Source organism: Octopus sinensis, linkage group LG8 (genome assembly GCF_006345805.1).
Source record: "Octopus sinensis linkage group LG8, ASM634580v1, whole genome shotgun sequence".
Classification (NCBI taxonomy): domain Eukaryota; kingdom Metazoa; phylum Mollusca; class Cephalopoda; order Octopoda; family Octopodidae; genus Octopus; species Octopus sinensis.
This window is the reverse complement of record NC_043004.1, coordinates 31,529,827-31,549,702: the sequence shown is the minus strand read 5'-3', so window position 1 is coordinate 31,549,702 and position 19,876 is coordinate 31,529,827. Positions and strand designations below refer to the sequence as shown.

General features: G+C 34.5%; 1 protein-coding gene across 3 annotated transcripts in view; it reads left to right on the top strand.

The window, feature by feature from the left end:
- Positions 1 to 19,876, top strand: part of LOC115214785 (corticotropin-releasing factor receptor 2) — a 114,186-nt gene that overhangs the window by 74,702 nt on the left and 19,608 nt on the right. For all 3 annotated transcript variants that reach the window (XM_029783816.2, XM_036505314.1, XM_036505312.1), the window contains exons 7-9: positions 3,674 to 3,734; positions 8,525 to 8,594; positions 16,712 to 16,797. In XM_029783816.2, the coding sequence (XP_029639676.1) occupies positions 3,674 to 3,734; positions 8,525 to 8,594; positions 16,712 to 16,797 (217 nt within the window). The remainder of the gene's footprint in view (positions 1 to 3,673; positions 3,735 to 8,524; positions 8,595 to 16,711; positions 16,798 to 19,876) is intronic.

Sequence of the window (19,876 nt, the reverse complement as noted above, 5' to 3'; positions counted from 1 at the left end):
GTGATAATTTTCTGAAAGTGTTCTGAATATGTTATATGTTTTACTGTGTTTAGAGAAGGTCTTTACTTTGCTGATATAGTTCTGGCAAGGTAGTGAACATTTGTAAAAAATTTTTTTTTTCAAAGTCAAAAATGCAGTTAATATTACTCATAGTGCCCCACATGCTCTTACTGGAAAAGCAGACTTTCAGGAATAGCTGTTTGAATTTCACCATTTTTGTCGGGGTTTCCCCTGCTTTTTAATTTTATTTTTCATCCATTGCAAAACAATGAAGGGAAGCCATTTTAAAAGATGAATTTTAAAAATCCATGTCTTTTAAATGTAGGTATCTCTACCTGCCTCTCTCTCTCTCTCTCTCTCACACACACACACACACACTTATGGCTTTGGAACAGCAACAACCACAAAAAGGATTTTTTCTTTTTTGCAATTTTCTGTCGTTTTATCTTATTCTACATTCTGAAACATGTAACTCACATTAAAAGAAGAAAAAAAACTTACCCCATTCTTCCCTCCTTCAGTGTACTTTTCACATTGAAGGAAAAGTCAAACACTGCAAGTGGATGTGTGAAAAACAAAACTTGAATTTTGAAAAAGTGTATCTATAAAGCGACATTTTCAGTCATTTATTTAAACTTTCTCTGCTAACTCATCAAATTCAATTATTTAAAATTGATAGGTTTTGAGATTTAAATTTGGTAATTGTCTAAGATTTTAATTCTTGTGTATAAGGGACCCATCAAACTTGAAGTGCTTCAGCCCCCAGTTTAAATCTGGTCCTGGCTATCATACAGAAAGCTGTTTATCAATTAGTTTGGTGTATGTAAATTATATTATCAGAAAGCTATTATCAAGTTAGTCTACTCTGTCTAGTGTTATAAATTAATATAATTATATTTCTGAGCAGGCAGCCTATTTTCAATGGTGATAGTCACCAAATTCAACATTCAGCTTTTGTAGTATTATTGTTGTTACATAATTAAGTAGAGAAGTTTTAGTGTTCCAACTGAAATCACCTTTTGTTGTAATAAAGAGTGACAGAAGCAAAGTTTCAAGTGTCAGAAATCATTGACAAATCTATATTGTGTAGAAATGAATATTTATTTCCAAACACTTCGTAATGAATTTTGTGAACTTCTACGGGTCCTGTGTAAAAATATCTTTCAGTCAAAGAGTCTTCAGTTTGACAGTGACATGAGTATGTGTGAAGAAAGGGATTATGTGAATGTATGTGTGTATGTGTGTGTGTGTGTTTGCATTATAATACTATTTATTTACTTCCCACAAGGGGCTAAACACAGGAGGACAAACAAGGACAGACAAATGGATTAAGTCGATTACATCGACCCCAGTGTGTAACTGGTACTTAATTTATCGACCCCGAAAGGATGAAAGGCAAAGTCAACCTCGGCGGAATTTGAACTCAGAACGTAGCGGCAGACGAAATACCACTAAGCATTTTGCCTGGGTGCTAACGTTTCTGCCAGCTCGCCGCCTTATAATACTTGATGGTAAGCAATAAGTGCCCACACATGGCTGTTGCTGAAAAATTTTCAATAATATAGTAATTATAAAGAACAATATCTTATTAAATAGGACAAAATGGAATAAGCAGGACAAGAGGAGGCATGTAGGACAGAATCAGTGATGAGGACACAGTATGTGTAACAAAAGAACTTTGACAGACGCATAAACTAAAAATAATACAAGTAAAAACTTAAGTGAAGATTGAATAAATATTGTGTGTGTTTAATCAGTAAAAACGAAAGAAATGACCATCCCCAAGTATAACAATATCTGTTTTAATACATGTTCATATTAAGAATCTTGCAAAACAAATACATAACCATAAAGATCTTCTATAAGGGTATATGAATTTAAACACAGCAACTTAAAGCTGGTCTGTGGCTCAGAAACAAATGTTATGTTCTACTATTAAAGCCTAATATCCTCCATCCTCATGTTATATTAATCTTATATTATATACATACAGACATATATATATATAATATATATATATATATATGCATATATACATACATACATATATGTACATACTATCATATATATATGTGTGTGTGTGTATGTATATATATATGCATATATGGGTATAGTACATCACAAAATGTAAACAACAGTAAACAATGTGAAATATGAAAGCAAACTTAATTATTTGAACAATGAAAGAAACAAATGGGAAACAAGATGAATAAGATAAAAAACAACCCTTCAAAAGTTGTCGATGGTTTATCTACTCCATATTTGGAGCAATTCATCACAATATGAGGCTTCGAAAAACAGTTGTTCCTGCAAGCCAAAATAAAATTTGGGATTTGTGGAGGGTCAAAGTTGGTAACAAAACAGGACAGTGGAGACATACAAGAAACCAAACAAAAGCAAACATGGGGGCTGTTAGGCCAGACGAAGTAAGGTAGCAAACGTTGGAGGATTGTTGTCATACACATTCGCTAGCGTTCTTACAAAGGGGTCTAATGCTCTTACCTTAGACTTTTTGGGGGACAACCAGATCGAACCATTTCAAGTGTAACTGTCCAAAATGGTCGTGACTTCTGGTACTTGACTGATGAAAGAAAGCCAAGAATGACCCGTCTTTTTTCGCCTGTCCTCTAATTGTTGTTTCTCTTGTCCACCTTTGTGTCATCCATCTGTCCGAACGTTTTAATGCCCTCTATTGCGTTTTGTTCTATTTATATATATACACATACACACACACACATCCATCCATCCATCCATCCGTCCATACATACACACATACATACACACATACACACATGCATACATATTTCTTGAAGCTTCCACATTTCCAAATGTAAACACACACATACGTGTGTGTGTGTGTGTATGTGTGCTTGTGTGTGTGTATGTGTGTGTGTGTGGTGTGTTTATTTCAAAGAAGATTAAATAGAGCAAATAACATTAGCTGATTCCCTGGAAAATGACAAAGTACCAAAGTAAAGTCTACAATATTTTATTCTCAAGAAATACATAACGACTGTCGCTGTAAGTTGACAAGATGGCAAAATTTCAATATCACACACTCTCTAATCTTTCTTTCTCACTCTCCCCCTCTCTCCCCCTCTCTCTCTCTCCTCTCCTCCTCTCTCCACCTCTCTCTCTCTCTCTCCTCTCCCTCTTCTTCTACACACACACACATGCACAAACATACTCAAACAGACAGATAGACAGATAGATGTTTTTCTTTGATATTTGTTTTTAAGAATTTTCTTCTGCTGACTTCATGCCAGTTACTAACAAAGTGACAAGGCTCTTTTGTCTAAGTCAAGACATCGCTTGTGTTTGTGGTTACTTGAAATGGTTAATGTATATGTGTATGGACAAACTTCCACTCAAAGGTGTACACATCCCAATAGAATAAGCGTTTGTGTGTTTCATTACAATTTAAAAATGCACATGCAAATGTATTCTATATGTATATGTGACTGTGTGGATGTTGACCCAGGAACCTCAAATGAAGAAGCCCTGAAATGTTTTACAAGTTTTCATTGTTCCTCTGATTGCATCTATGCATGTTTGCATGTATATATGTGTGCATGCATGTATGCATGTACATGTGTATGTATGTCAGTGTACAGTTTCTCAATATTTTTCTTTATGTCTAACAAACTTATAATCTGTTGTCTTTCTTTTATAGGAATTCCTTTACCATTAATTCTTGTCTGGGCACTTCTAAAAGCTCACTTTGAAAATAACTCGTAAGTAGTTTCTTGAATAAGAATTCTTTCATAATCGTTATTAATTCCCCTTTCACCTGATATATGCAGTATATTTTCATACACACACACACACACACACACATATATATATATATATGCATATATATATATACACACACACACATATATATATATATATGCATATATATATATATATTTATACACATGCACATACAGACATTGCATAAATACAAACTGACAGATAAATATAGTAAGATTGATACGTGTGTATGTAGACACACATACATATATGCATATGCATGCATACATAAATGAATGTAAGTATATATATATATATATATATATATATATGCATATATATATATACACACACACACATATATATATATATATGCATATATATATATATTTATACACATGCACATACAGACATTGCATAAATACAAACTGACAGATAAATATAGTAAGATTGATACGTGTGTATGTAGACACACATACATATATGCATATGCATGCATACATAAATGAATGTAAGTATATATATATATATATATATATATATATATATATACACACACATACAGAAATATTTGCATGTTGGCTATGTATATGAACAATGACTACTATCTGTCCAAAACATGTTACATAAACTCCTGTATGATGATCTACTTAGAAGATTTTGACGATAAGATACAAACCTTGTTACAGTAAAGACCATTTGTATTTCAATATTTCAAGCCGGTTGTTTCTGGAAATCTTCTCCTGTATGTCTCTTGATGTAGAACAATACTTTCGAAGTTATTTGTGTGTGTGTGCATGCATGCATGCTCAAACTAAAAATAAACATATCACCAATACTTTGTGTATCTTGACCTATTGTAGTAACCCTTTAGCATTCAGATTATTCTGTTAAATGTAATGCTTATGTATTCACATTGTTTTTAATTATCTTGCAGATTTGAGATTTCAATGTTAAGGTTGTATTTTTAAAATGATATTGTAGGCTAGATGTGAGAGACCAGATCTGGCTGGTTTCAACATACAACAATTAGAATGTTTGGGCCAGATGTGGCTGGTTTAAGTGCTAAAGGGTTAATAATTGCTATGTTTGTTGTAGTTTCATTACTGCAGTGTCAATCATTCAAGAACCATGTTTGAATAAACAAGACACAAGTATGGCTGTGTGGTTAAGAAGTTCACTTTAGCCCATATAGTTAATGGTTCAATCCCATTGTGTGGATGTTGTTGATTATAACTAACATCTCATACCTTTAGCTGCATGTTGATCAGCACAATTTGATTGAAATTGGCTGACAAAAAATGAAGCTTCTCATATATCATCATCATCATCATCATCATAATTGTCATCATCATCATCATCATCATCATCATTTAACAATGTTCTATGATGGCATGGGTTGCATGGTTTGACAGGGTCTGATAGGTCCCTGGACTTTGTTCTGCTCCAGTGTCAGTTTTGCATGATTTCAACAGCTGGATGCTTTTCCAAATACCAACCACTTTATAGCATATACTGGGTACTTTTTTCATGCCACTAGTACTAGTAAAGTCGCCATGCAGCCTGTGAGACTAAGATTCTTTTTGAGTGAGTGGGACTATAGAAGAGAGGGAAGCAGGTTTATGCAAGGAGGTGAGAGGTTCAAATATGAAAGAAGAGAACAGAACAGAACTCTTGCTGAAGAAGAGATACAAGGCTACTAACACTATTGAAGACAAGGCGGAAGAACAAGAAATAAAATAGTGGTGATGAAGAGTCCCTTTCATCCATCCTCTCTCTTTTTTTCCAGCGCCGCCTTGACTGGCTTCCGTACTGGTGGCACGTAAAAAGCACCAACCATTTGTGGCCGTTGCCAGGCTACCCTGGCACCTGTGCTGGTGGCACATAAAAAGCACCATCCGTACGCGGCCGATACCAGCGCCGCCTTGACTAGCTTCCATGTAGGTGGCACGTAAAAACCACCAACCGATCGTGGCCGTTGCCAGCCTCCCCTGGCATCTGTGCTGGTGGCACGTAAAAAGCACCCACTACACTCACGGAGTGGTTGGTGTTAGGAAGGGCATCCAGCTGTAGAAATACTGCCAGATCAGACTGGAGCCTAGTGCAGCCTCCTGGCTTCCCAGACCCCGGTCGAACTGTCCAACCCATGCTAGCATGGAAAACGGACGTTAAACGATGATGATGATGATGATGATGTATATGAGAGAGAGAGAGACATAGATAGATGGATATGTGTGTGCGAGTGTGTTTGTGTGAGTGAGTATTTCCCCTTGTTTTTATATGTGTTTGCTGACTGTAAACAAAATTATTGCTATTCATACAGACTGTTGTTTGCTTGCAGTCTACTGTGAAAGCATGTTCAAGCTATGTAACACATTGCACAATCTTTGTAAACAAAAAGTGCCTTCAAATGGTGTCATTTACTTCCAGTTCTCTGTGTAATTATCTCCTGGTTGTTTGTTTTCCCATAGACTGGAGGATTATTACCTTGCTTAGAAACAGGTGAAGGTTGCCTATAGGAAGGGTATCAAGCCATATGCCCTCTCCACAAACACAGTCTCATCTGACCCATGCAAGCATGTAAAGTAGACATTAAAATGAAGTTAAACTAATTAAAATATTTTATGCTATAAATGTGAAATTTTCTAATAGTAGTTTAAAATTGACTCTGATTTGCATTTTTCTGTTTTCAGAGTATTATATCACTTGTTTAAGATAAACACAACTTGTCACTTTTGATGTTGTCATTGCTGCATGTTGTTACTGTTCTTGTTTTAATGTTATTACCATTGGTTATAATGTACCTATTCAATCTCAATACATTCTGGCAGATTTGACTCTGAATATGCTGATCGCTGCTGTATTTCATCATCGGAGAACATCTCATAGCTTTAGACAATGTATGTTCATAACACTCATGATCCATTGACGTAAGGAGATTTTGAGACACCATGGTGTTTCACTGCGTCTCATTGCTCTGTGTGCACCTCATGAATTATTATTAGTTTGGCATGCATCAGCAAGTAATTTGTTTGCTGAGATCTACAAATAAAAATCAATAATCTTGTTAGATTCATTGATCTGATGGTGGCTTTGACTGAGAAGATACACAAGTTGAAATACTGCTGTGTTTCAAAGCCTCCTTACACTGATGGATCATGTGTGTTCATCATCATCATCACCATCATCTAATGTCTATTTTCCATGCTGGCATGGGATGGACAGTTTAACTGAAAACTGGTAAGCTGGGGAGCTGCACCAGGTTCCACCCTGATTTAACAGTTTCTACAGCTGGATGCCCTTCCTAACGCCAACCACTCCAAGAGTGTAGTGGGTGCTTTTTATGTGCCACCAGCAAGGGTGCCAGTTACGAAACACCAGCATTGACCATGACTACGATCTCACATGGCTTGACCGGTCTTCTCAAGCACAGTATATTGCCAAAGGTTTTGGTCACTTGTCACTGCCTCTGTGAAGCCCAAAGTTGGGAGGGTACTTTTTACGTGCCACCAGAACAGGTGCCAGGTACATGACACTGGCATCAGCCATGACTACAAGTTCATTTGGCTTGACAGGTCTTCTCAAGCACAGTATATTGCCCAATATTTGAAGAGTGCTTTTTACATGCCATCAGCATGTGTTATGAGCACATATTCTCAACAAGGGGGAGATATTCTCCAATGACAAAATGCAATCAGTTTTCCCATTTGAATCTTCCAGAACGTATTAAGAATGAATATTTTGTTGTTTGGAGTTTCACTGTTCTGTATGTACTTCATGAATTATTACCATAGATAATGTTACTGATATTTCATAGTTCCTGTCTGTATATTTGGGAATGTGTTCAAGCTTTAGGGTTTTTACTGGTTTAGTAAAGTTGAAAGGGCATCACCCATGACTGTTTACAGAGCTTCTAAAACTGATGGGAGAGGGAAGAAGGTATCCTGAACTAGAGGCTTGATCTGAATGCTTGCAACAAAGTGAACTCCTCGAAAGGCACTCATGATGTCACATGGCATTAAACTAGGCAATGGATTCAGTCTACCACCCAATGCCATTGTAAGATTTGAACTCAAGATGCTAAGAGCTAGAAGAAATAAAGCAAAGTATCTTGACTGATGCTCTAACGATTTCCTTAGTTCAATACTTTGGATTGGTACTTATTTATTTGATCCCAGAAAAAGAAAGATTAGGTTGATCCCGATGGGATTTAAACTCAGAAAGAAGCTGATATTCTAATGACTTTGCTATCTTGTCTTTTATATTGAGTTTAAATACTTAATAGCAGTAAAGAGCCATCATCAGTGGCAGCAGCAACAGCAACAACAACATTGCCACAACCACCAGCAGCAGTAGCAACATCATTACCACCACCACCACCACTACCACCATCACCATGTATCATCTGCTCTCAGTAGGATGAATACCAGGGATCACCATCTCAGTCTTTCTTTGGCTCTCTTTACACATTCACAATATTTTAACTCTGTTCAGTTTTTGATAATTATCTGTCCATGTATTTCTTGGCTTCCATCTTCTGCTTTGGCCTTTCCATAAACAGTTTCTGTAAATCCTTTTTTAAAAAATAAATTGGCCAAAAAATAATAATGATAAGAGCATACTTTTTATTTGTAACAGTTATAACAGTATTTCATTGGCCTTATACATTTATGATAGACGTATATGAAGTGAAGATACAGGAGTGTTGGTGGATAAAATGAATGCAAATGTGATTAGGTATTGTTTATTTAAATAATGAAAACTTGACTAATACACTTTATTGTTTCAGGTGTTGGATAGCTGTACCTATGTCCAATTTTGACTACATCCATTGTGTGCCTGTATTTCTGGTTCTGTTTGTGAGTATCAGGATTTATTTCATTGGTGACATATTGTAAAATTCTCAGCAAACTAAAAGTATGATTTTGATTTGAAGATAATCAAATATATGAGAGGTTTTAGGCAAAAACATAATCATCAAAACTCACTGATTCTCTTATAAATATTATCAAACTGAAATTCACAACATAGGGAGACCTTAAGTACATCACAAAAGACTCAACATCCTCCCTTCTACATCTTTCCCTGTCATCAATCAGTTTTTTCTTTATTTTCCATTTACATCTCTCTCTTTCTCCAGTCCTTGATGTCACTCATTTCCCCTACATGGTCTTCTTATATCTCTTTTACCAGGAAAGGAATTTGTCTATCACAACCAAAATCACTAGACATGGAGTGACATAGTGTCACATTATATGACCATGACACTTCATTTTCCATATTCTATAACTGGAGAGAAGAGCATCATGACTTGAAGTCTTCCCAATAATTTCTTTCCTAACACTTGTCAGCTTCGTTTTCTTTATGGATTGTGAAACAACTTACTTATAAATACAAGATATATATTTTTTTTTAAAGTCCCCATTATTCATTGTGTTTAAACATATGTTGCATGGAAGATTAAAAGAAACACCAAGAAATCAGTTGCATACTATTCTTCCATTATACTTCAAGATGGTGAGCTGGCAGAATTGCTGGCATAGCAGGAAAATACCTTGCAGCATTTTTCTTTATTTTTTAATGTTCTGAGTTCAAATGTTCCCAAGGTTGACTTTGCTTTTCATCCTTAAAATAAAGTATCAGATAAGTACTGGGGTCGATGGTCTCGACTGTCTCCCCACCTTTTAAAAACTCTGGCTTTCTGCTTAAACTAGAAACCCTTATACAGCTTTATATGCCAATACATTAAGGTGTTAAGCTGGCAGAAATGGTAGAACTTCAGAAGAAATGCCTGGCAGTATTTCTTTTGGCTCTTTATATTCAGAGTTCAAATCCTACCGAGGTCAACTTGAATTTTTAACCCACCTTTGGTCAATAATATAAAGTACTTTTCAAGTGCTGGGATCAAGATAAATCAACTAACCCCTTCTTTCAAAATTGTTGACTTTGTATCCAAGTTAGAAACATTTATGTACTTTCAAGGAACTTATGGCTGAGCTAACTGCATGACCTGGCATTGATTTCTACTTAAAACATTTCTAGGATTTATTTCTGTCCTTCAGGAAATAGTAAACATCTCAAAATGTTAGTTTTCTGTGTCCTTGTACCTCTGAGATCTTCAAGTCAATATGGAAGTCTCTATGTAGCCGCTTGACCAGCAAGAGATAGCAACTAAATTTCCATCAAATCACATCTTTTAAGAAATTGAATAATTAGTTTTAAATACACAGCCTGAAAGACAGTATGTGATGGTCATGGCTGGAACATCTTTAATCATAGGTCTGTTGTATCAAGTTAACCAGGTATAAACAACAATAATTCTGATACCTTTATTTCTTAATCATTATCTTACAATAATTCAATCCAAGATATCTTGGCAATAAAATTATAATAACTGCCTCCCCTTGAAACATACTACATTCTGCGTTCTTATCGAGTAGATCTATTGTTCATGTGCAATACCACTTCTTATCAATGGACTGCACTTCACTGAAGACATTAGAGCAAAGAATTACTTTATTTCCACACCACCAAACTCAACTCAAGCCCATACATAATAACCATCAGATCTTGCATATGTGTGAATTACGTCATTAATTGATAGACAAAGATAGGGAAAGAGGAAGTAAAGAATTATTTCGCCCACATAGCAATTATTCTTCCATTAATTTATATGAAAACAAATCACCAATGTCTCCAGCATATATATATATATAGGTTTATTTATTCTAGAATTGGGGAAAAGATGGAGTAAGAGGGAATATCTGTAGTTTAATCAGTAGTGTTCTTGCTTCTCTTCTTGCAAGTGGTACAAAGTTGAAGAACAGTTTTAGTGCAGCAACAAATGACGTAGGTATATCGGTAGCATTTAGCCCTTTATATCTTTTCTTTCTGTATGGCTGATGTCATAATCACTTAAACATGATAACATTTTACTATCATACTATAATATAATATTTAGGTCTGAAGAATGTGAGTTGACAGAACCATTAACATGTCAGACAAATACTTATTGTGGTTATTTCTTCTGGATCTCTATGTTGTAAGTTCAAATTCTGCTGAGGTCAACTTTGACTCTCATTCTTTCAGGGTTGATAAAGTAAAGTATTAGTCAAATAATAATGAAAGAATGAGAGTCAAAGTTGACCTCAGCAGAATTTGAACTTACAACATAGAGATCCAGAAGAAATAACCACTAAGTATTTGTCTGACATGTTAATGGTTCTGTCAACTCACTGTCTTCAGACCTAAATATTATATTATAGTATGATAGTAAAATGTTATCATGTTTAAGTGATTATGACATCAGCCATACAGAATTGAACCCTCAGCTCAAAACTGCTGACCTTGAGCCAAAATTAGAAAGAATAAAACTGACTGGAATGATTTTCTTTCTTTCTTTCAATCAAATTAAGATGCACTTAATGTCATATTCAGTATATTACATATGTTGTTACCTATGTCTTTATGTAATCAATACCATACTCTCTTCTACACATCTTTTTAACTATGTTTGTACTTACACACACATACAAATGTATGTGTGTGTATGTATATATATATACTAGCAGCATAGCCCGGCGTTGCCCGGGTATGTAAGAGCTCCTAGTAGGCAACGACTAATCCCAATCTAGTCCTTTCTCTCTAGGGAACGAAGGCGCATGTGTAGGTTGCTATGTCTTCTCTTCACTCCCAAATAACTATCAAACAGCTATTGATAATTCAACCCAACCAATTCCTACCAGGAAGAAATTACATTCGAGACGTTACCCCCAACACTGCCACTTCTGCTAATAGCTGCTGCAGCTGCAAGTTATTCAAATACTTTTTTTGTTTACACTTTCTTTATAACTACCACCACAAACGTTTTACCTTAAATTTTTGACGTACCCTAAGGGTCCTCGGACGCTACTTGCAAACTCTTGGTTTATTATAAACCGCTTTTGTCGTATGCATTTTTCCAACCCATGCTAGCATGGAAAGCGGACGCTAAACGATGATGATGATGTTCAGTTTGGTCACTTTTGACTTTTTCGTTGTTGTCACTCACATTGCTGCCCGCTTTTTTGCTGTTTTTGTACATTTTTATACATTTTGGGATACTTACACCACGTGTTCCAAGAGTTAAAAAGGTCGAGTTGCGTCCCCTAGACAGTCTGTAGAAAATGTGTTGCATATAAAAAGCTTAGATTCTCGACCCATGTCGAATTTATCGATTTTTTTTCAGAACTGGGGGAACTTTTCAAAATTTTCGCTGCGTTAGTTTTGAATTACGACATTGGGCTATGTGTGTGTCAAGTTTCATCAGAATCGGTTGAAAGCCGTCGTCAGGATGAGGGTACAACCTGACAGACACACAGACAGACAAACTGCCGTTTATATATAGAGAGATAGACAGACAGACAGACAGACAAGACAATTACAATGACTACAGAGATTAATATATCTCCATATTTTTTTATTTTTACAGTCAATTATATAGTATACTTGGTTTAATTATGACCTACATACGCTTCTGTTGCATAGAGAACTATATTCACATCATACACACACACATATACATATATATATATATATATATATATATATATTATATATATATATATATTAATATGTATGTGTGTGTGTATGTACATATGTATATATTTTTACATGTATGTGTTTATTTTTATATACAGATATGTTTATTTCAATTTTTTTATATTATATATAACCTACCAATGTAATTCAATTCCTCACCTCATTCATAATGTACTTTATTCACATTGTAATTTAATCTTCAATCTCTATTTACTTACTCTTCATTACCATAATTATATTTGCATACTATATCTTACCCATAACAAACCTGTTACCCCTTTGGCAAGACATATACCATTACCAATCATAAACAGTATTATTCAGTCTATTGTGATGATTCAAAAAACTAACACACAAAATATCTAAGGTTATATTCTTCCTCCCCCTGAAGAGATTAAGCTCAGAAATATGATTTTAATACTTATTTAATTTCACTGAACTTAATTGAAACAGCTGTAAGGGATAATGATTGATTTTTTTGCTGATAATAAACTCTTATTAACTTCAATATTTCCATTTTCTTATTATTCACCTGTGTGACTATAAACCATGGTTTATATATAAACCTATTATTTTATGGATATTAACCTCCCTTCCAAAATATTAGGTATTGAACTAGTATTTCCTTGGATGATACATCCTTTTATGAGGCTATTATAACCTTGTAGGGAATACGACCGTATGTTGAGGTTGGTGACATAGGTAAGTCACACAGTCGCATTCCTAGCGAAATAAGATAAGCTATTAATACAATTTTATACAATGCAGTGCCAACAGAATATAGATGAATTGACTACAAGCTGTTCCACTGTCTGAGAGATAGATAAGATTTTATTTACAATGGCTTTAATGTTAGAAGGTTGTGAGTGCTAGCCAGTGTGTGTGTGTGTGCGTGTGTGTGCATGCAACACGTGTTTGTGTCTGTGTGTTCATGTGTGTGACAGATACAATAAGGGTGAATGCATATGGCATAGAAGGTACAGAGCATAGAGTTAATGAGGGAAAATGGTTTACAGTTCATGAGGTACACGATGTGTAAGAGTTTGATATCAAGATGTTGTGTCTTGGGCAGAGGCCGGTTGGGCGAATATGTCGAGCCACGGTCGTGGTCTCAAACCGGCGAGCTGGTTCTCCTGATATAGATTTCTTCAGATGGACTGTTTCTACTTGGTGAAGGCATTCACTCTAACAGCTTGGTTCTGTGAAGTTGGTGTGTACATGTCTGAAGTGGACGATGGTGATGGCGACTTGAAGTTGGTACAATGATGGTGACAATGGTGGCGGAGATAGAAGGCTTTCTGTGGTGAGTGTACATTAGCGTCGTTGTGGGTGATCGTCTGTCGCTGTGACTGGAACATGTTGAGTAGCTCTGTGGTCAGAGGTCTAGTCCCTATAAGGACTAGAACCAAAGACCCTTGGTGAAGGGATTCACTCCCTTATATACAAGTAAGGTGGCTCAAATGAGCTTAAGAAATGGGACCTTAACCAAAGGCCATGATTGGTTGGCTTTGGCCAGTGGCGCGAAATAAGTAGAGACAAATCGCGCCACATGTCAACCAATCAGGTTAGTGGTTACAACATGAACAACTCGGCCAAAGATGGCCATAATCTCAAACGAGATTATTCCTGCCATGTTTCTCAAACAGTGAGGATATCAGAGACCGCTACAACCTCTATTTGAATTATATATATATATATATTCCAAGAAAGTTAGAGTTTGTGAATCCAACCAACTAAGGGATAATATCTATCCAATATACTGCTGGTAGAATACCCAATTGTTAATACACAAGTGTTTTTTATTGTATTGAAATTACATTACCAAGTGTACTAAATGGGTGAAGGTAAGGAGATATTTTACCATTAATTTATAGAACAATAAGAAAATGGAGGGGATCAATAGGTGGTTCATCAACAAAATGACAATTGCAAAAATATTTTTGTAATTGTCAGTTTGGTAAATAATTATAATGATTATTATTTTGGAAAAGTTCATATCATCATCATTATTATTATTACTAGTGTTTCCTTTTGGGGGTATACTTTTGCCACCATGTATGAACAGATACTATTAATATTGATTTCAAATGTTAGTACAAGGCCAGCAATTTCAGGGGAGGGGCTATGTTGATTACACCAACCCCAGTTCACAACTGGTTGATGCTTATTTTATCAACCCTGAAAGGATGACCCTGACAGAATTTGAACTCAGAATGTAAAGTCAGAAGAAATGCCACTGAGCAATTTTTCCAGCACAGTAACAATTCAGCCAACCCACCACCTTAGTCATTATTAATATTAAATACTATTTATATATATATATATATATATCATCATTATCATCATTTAGCATCCATTTTCCATTCTGGCATGGATTGAACATTTTGACTGAAAGCTGATAAGCTAGGGAGCTGCATTAGGTTCCAATCTAACTTGGCATGGTTCCTATACCAACCACTTCAAGAGTGTAGTGGATGCTTTTTACATGCCAGTTATGAAACACCATAAAACACCAGCATTGCCCACGATTATGATCTCACTTGGCTTGACAGCATGGTATATCGCCAAAGGTCTTGGTCACTTGTCACTGCCTCTGTGAGGTCCCTAGTTTGAAGGGTGCTTTTTACATGCCACCAACTTGGGTGCCAGTTACACAACATTGGTATCAGCCATGACTGATTTCACTTGGCTTGATGGGTCTTCTCAAGCATATATATATATATATAAAGTAAGATAGGGGTTATGAGGGTAACCCACTATGGGATATCATTTATCCAATATACTGCTGGGGAAGTACCCAAATACTAAATACATAAATGCTTACAATTGCAATGCAATTAATTCATTTATTGTATTGAATGGGTGAAGGTAAAAAATATTTTACCGTAAATTCATAATACAAATAAGAAAATGGAGGAACAAATTCATTTCGATCATCAACTTGTGGATATTACAATTTCATATTATTTATATATATATATATATATATATATACAAACACATACACAGCTATGTAAAATTATTATTTCTTTGCCCCTTCCTACCAACTGTTTGTCAAGTTCATCTTTCTACTTGAATTATATGTGTGCAAGTGTGTGTGTGTGCATGCATGCAAATTATGTATCTGTGTGGATTGTGTGTGTGTTATGTACAAGAGATTGTGAACATGTGAGTGTATGTGTGTGCATTATGAACAGAAGATTGGGAATATGTTATCCCAATTTTAGTTTAAATTTTAGCTGTTTCATGATTTCTGTTATTATTTTTCCATTTTCTTCATAGCTGGCTGTTGTTGCAGACTCTATTTTGCATTTGGTGATTTCCTTCGAGATAGAAAACATTTTTAAAATTTTATTTTGTTCATGTTTTGTGACTATTTGCATTAATTTTCCATAATTCTGTACTAGATATTTTGCAATTCTACTCTGGCTATTTTGTAATAGTTTTCTATTTTTATAAGATTTCTTGTTCTTGAACATAATCTTCTAGGGTCAGATTTTGGGTGGTGTATTCTAAATACAGTCATTATTTCCCTTGCTTTCCTATTTAGTCAAGCTAGTCATTTAACATCCTATTAAGAATACAGTAAATGTAACTTACTTTGAGGACAGCAGCAACCAATACCTATTAATTTATTCTTGCATTTAACTCTATTTTAAGCATTAATTTGATGTGTCTGTAATATTCCTTCATGAACTTTTCTTTCATTTAGGTGTTGTACCAAGTATTCCTAAGTATCTGTATGTCTGTTTGGGGACTAATTCTCTTAACTCAGTTTCATTATCTAGTATCATATTAGCATTCTTAACAAATTTTTGTCTCTTCAAAACCACTTTGGTACATTTTTTTCTAAATCACATTTCATATTTATTTCTTTGGCAAATCCATGTACTATCTGCAGTGATACTTCAAATTGTTTCTCCTTCGCAGCATACAACATGACACCATTCATATTCAAAAGATTGTTAACAATATTGGTTTCAAATTTTGGTATAAGTAATTTCAGGGAGGCATTAGTCAATTACATCAACCCCAGTGCTCAACAGGTGCTTATTTTATTGACCCCAAAAGAATGAAAGGCAAAGTCAACATTAGCAGAATTTGAACTCAGAATGTAAAGACATATAAAATACTGCTATGCATTTTACCTGGTGTGGCAACGATTCTGCTGGTTCACCGTCTTAATTATAATGATAATGAAGAGAAGGAAGATAAGTTGACAAACCCCTACATTGATAAATGTGGACATCATCCACTTAAAAAGAATGAAAATCATAAATTCAAGGAAATTTCAGGTTTTATGTCTTTATCAAAGAATCAGTGATTTCTTTCTTTACATAAAAGTTTGTTGTTGTTTATTAATGATAGTACTCTAATTTTTAATGCTTTATTACAGGCAAATGTGATTTTCTTTATCAGTATTATATGGATATTGATAGTTAAACTTCGCATGGCTAATTCACCAGAAGCTGTTGACTACAGGTATGTAATTCAATTTACCATCTTATTTTTTCTATTATAACTTCATAAATGTATATATGTGTGTGTGTGTTCATACATACATACATACATATATATATATATATATATATATATAGGAAAATTTGTTGTTGAAAATGCATCTAAATTTGAAAAACTTGTAATTGTTTTTGAATAAATTTATTTACATACATACCAAACTAGTTTCAACAATATTCTTTAATTATCAATGGTAAAAATTTTAAATTATGAATTAGAAAAGCATGTTTAAAAGTTTCAATGTTTACAAGTTTCAATAATATGAAATATGATTTAAATGTTCATAATATTCCATAATATAAAAAATATGGACCATCTTGTTTAAATGCACAAAATTCAGTCGTGTTAGTAGTGATTGATAAGAAATGTGGATCATCAAAGTTTTGGTCGTACTGAGTTAAGAGGGAGAAAAACAAGGAAGAAATGAAGATAGTAAAAAAAGGGTTTGGTTTACAGTTTCTGTGATTCTTTTTCCATTGTGTGCAGGGACTTTCACTTGTAACGGTGTTTTTTTTGAATCCAGTGTTTTTACAATTTTTTCTGTGAATGGATCTGCTTTTTGATTCATTAAAGTACTGGTGACATCTTATTTATCTGGTGGCCAAGTTTGTCATTCTGCCTGGTTGCCTTCCCTGTGGGTAATGGTCATCAGCAGTTCTGGTTGGTCCATATTTTTTTTGTATTATTGAATATTATGAACATTTAAATCATATTTCATATTATTGAAACTTGTAAACATTGAAACTTTTAAACATGCTTTTCTAATTCATAATTTTAAATTTTTACCATTGATAATTAAAGAATATTGTTGAAACTAGTTTGGTATGTATGTAAATAAATTTATTCAAAAACAATTACAAGATTTTCAAATTTAGATGCATTTTCAACAACAAATTTTCCTATATTCTTCCTGCATGGAAATACACCTTTTCTTTTGTTATATGTATATTATTTAAAGGACACAAAACATGTTTTTAATGCTACTAATAATTTTATATGTTGAGAAATATCTCATACATATTCATCAGGCACAAACCACATGTTATAATGAACTAAAAAATTGAATAAGGAAGAAACGCAAAAAAGCTGAGAATGCAGCATATATATATATATATATATAAAACATGTATATATGTATCTGTGCATGTATATATTTGAGTGAGTGTGAGTGTGTGTGTGTGTGTGTGTGTGTGTGTGTATGTGTGTGTGTGTATTCTGGTTGTATTTGTGTGATATCTTCCTATGCATGATTTCTATTATATCTTTATATATATATGTTATAGATTTGTCTATGTATGAATAGGTAGTCATGCACATTCGTTCATATATAAATACACCTATATAAACACAGGCAGTGTAACATTGGGGACAATGGAAATAGAAAGCACATAAATTGCACAATGGATTGTAAGAACAGAATACATATTTTCTTTTACTTATAAACTGAATGATTTCTTGTCCTGCTATAGAAAATAGCAAGAGATTTCCTACTATTTAGAGAAGAAAATATTAATAAAATTGCTTAACAACAGAATAGCATAAAGCTCTTCCAAGCAAATGATGTCAACAAGTAGCCTTAATTATGGCTGCAGTTGGGAAAAAGCAAATAAATTCCTTGTACATTAATACAATAAAGATAATGATGCACTGAATAATATACGTAAAGCATTTGGTCCTTTTTAATAGCTTATCAGTGAAGTATAGCCATCTCAGTCATGCTTTGATCAGAGAACAAGGATATCTTTAGTTATAAAAAGACTTAGGAAGATTTTTGTTTTGGTGTAATTTGTATAATTACCAAAACAGCTAAGGAAAGTAGCTTATACGTATTATTGATATGACATCAAATAATTCAGATAAGTGGTGGTGCATTGAATGATGGATGAAAACAATTCTACATGAATTGAAATTTGCCTCTTTGTTGTTGAAGGAAAACAACAACAACAAAAAAAGCTAGTGACAGTTGTTTACAACTTACAAAGACAAAAGGGAAATAATTTCAAGGAATTTAGAATTAACTTCACAGAAAATGGTATTTTCATGTTTTAGAAGGAAATTTCTGTCGTTTGTTATGAGGAAGGTGACAGTTACAGACATGTTTCAGGGTTATTGTACCTCTTCGGTGAAACATCTCAATCCTGCTTTGAGTAGTGAACAGGGATTTTTACAGTTAGGTAAAATGTTATTTTAGATTTATGGACAATATGATCACCATAATTACAAAATAGGAGGATCAATGAAAAAAAAAAGAGTTGTGTGTGTATATATATATATATATCTATATATATATATACACATACACACACACACACACAGACGTATGCATTTTTATACTTGCTGGGTTATGATGAAGGGCGGCCAATGCCCAAGAAAAGGATTTATGAGAGATGATTTAGTCCCTCCTAGGCCTGTGGGATTGATGTCATTAATATTCCTCTTGAGTACTGCCCCTTTCTTCTGACTCAGCAAGTCAAAGGGAATACATATGTAAACATAGAGGCAATGTTGAAAGACCGAGACCTCTGGAGATATGCTGTGATTGAGAAAAGCACCTGGCATAAAATCACTAACACACCCCACTGTTTGGCCCGCAAGCAAGCTGTCTCCTCTCTCTGCTTTTTCTACCACTCCTGTAAAGGCCTTTGCATCTCAGAGATTGTTGGGTACCTTCCCTCAAGCATTTCTGATCCACTTGTTCCTTCTACTTTCATCTTAGTTGTGTTTATTCTCCAAGCCCCATATTTAACCCCTATTTTGTTTCTAGAACATTAGCCTGATGGAAACCCTTCCCTGCTTACGTCTTCCTGCTGGTTTTGATTTACAAACGCTCAGTAAGAACATTAATGGTATCAATATCAGTAAATTAGGAGGTACCTGTGGAGACCATGGGCATTGCCCCTTCCTCCAGATGCTGTAAATATAAAATGAAAAAGACAGCCAGGAAACCATAAGACAGTTCATTGTTTTGAGATATTGTATCTAATTATCGGTAGCCACCTTTGCATTATAGGCTGCTTGGACTGTTGTCTCACTGGAAAATAAA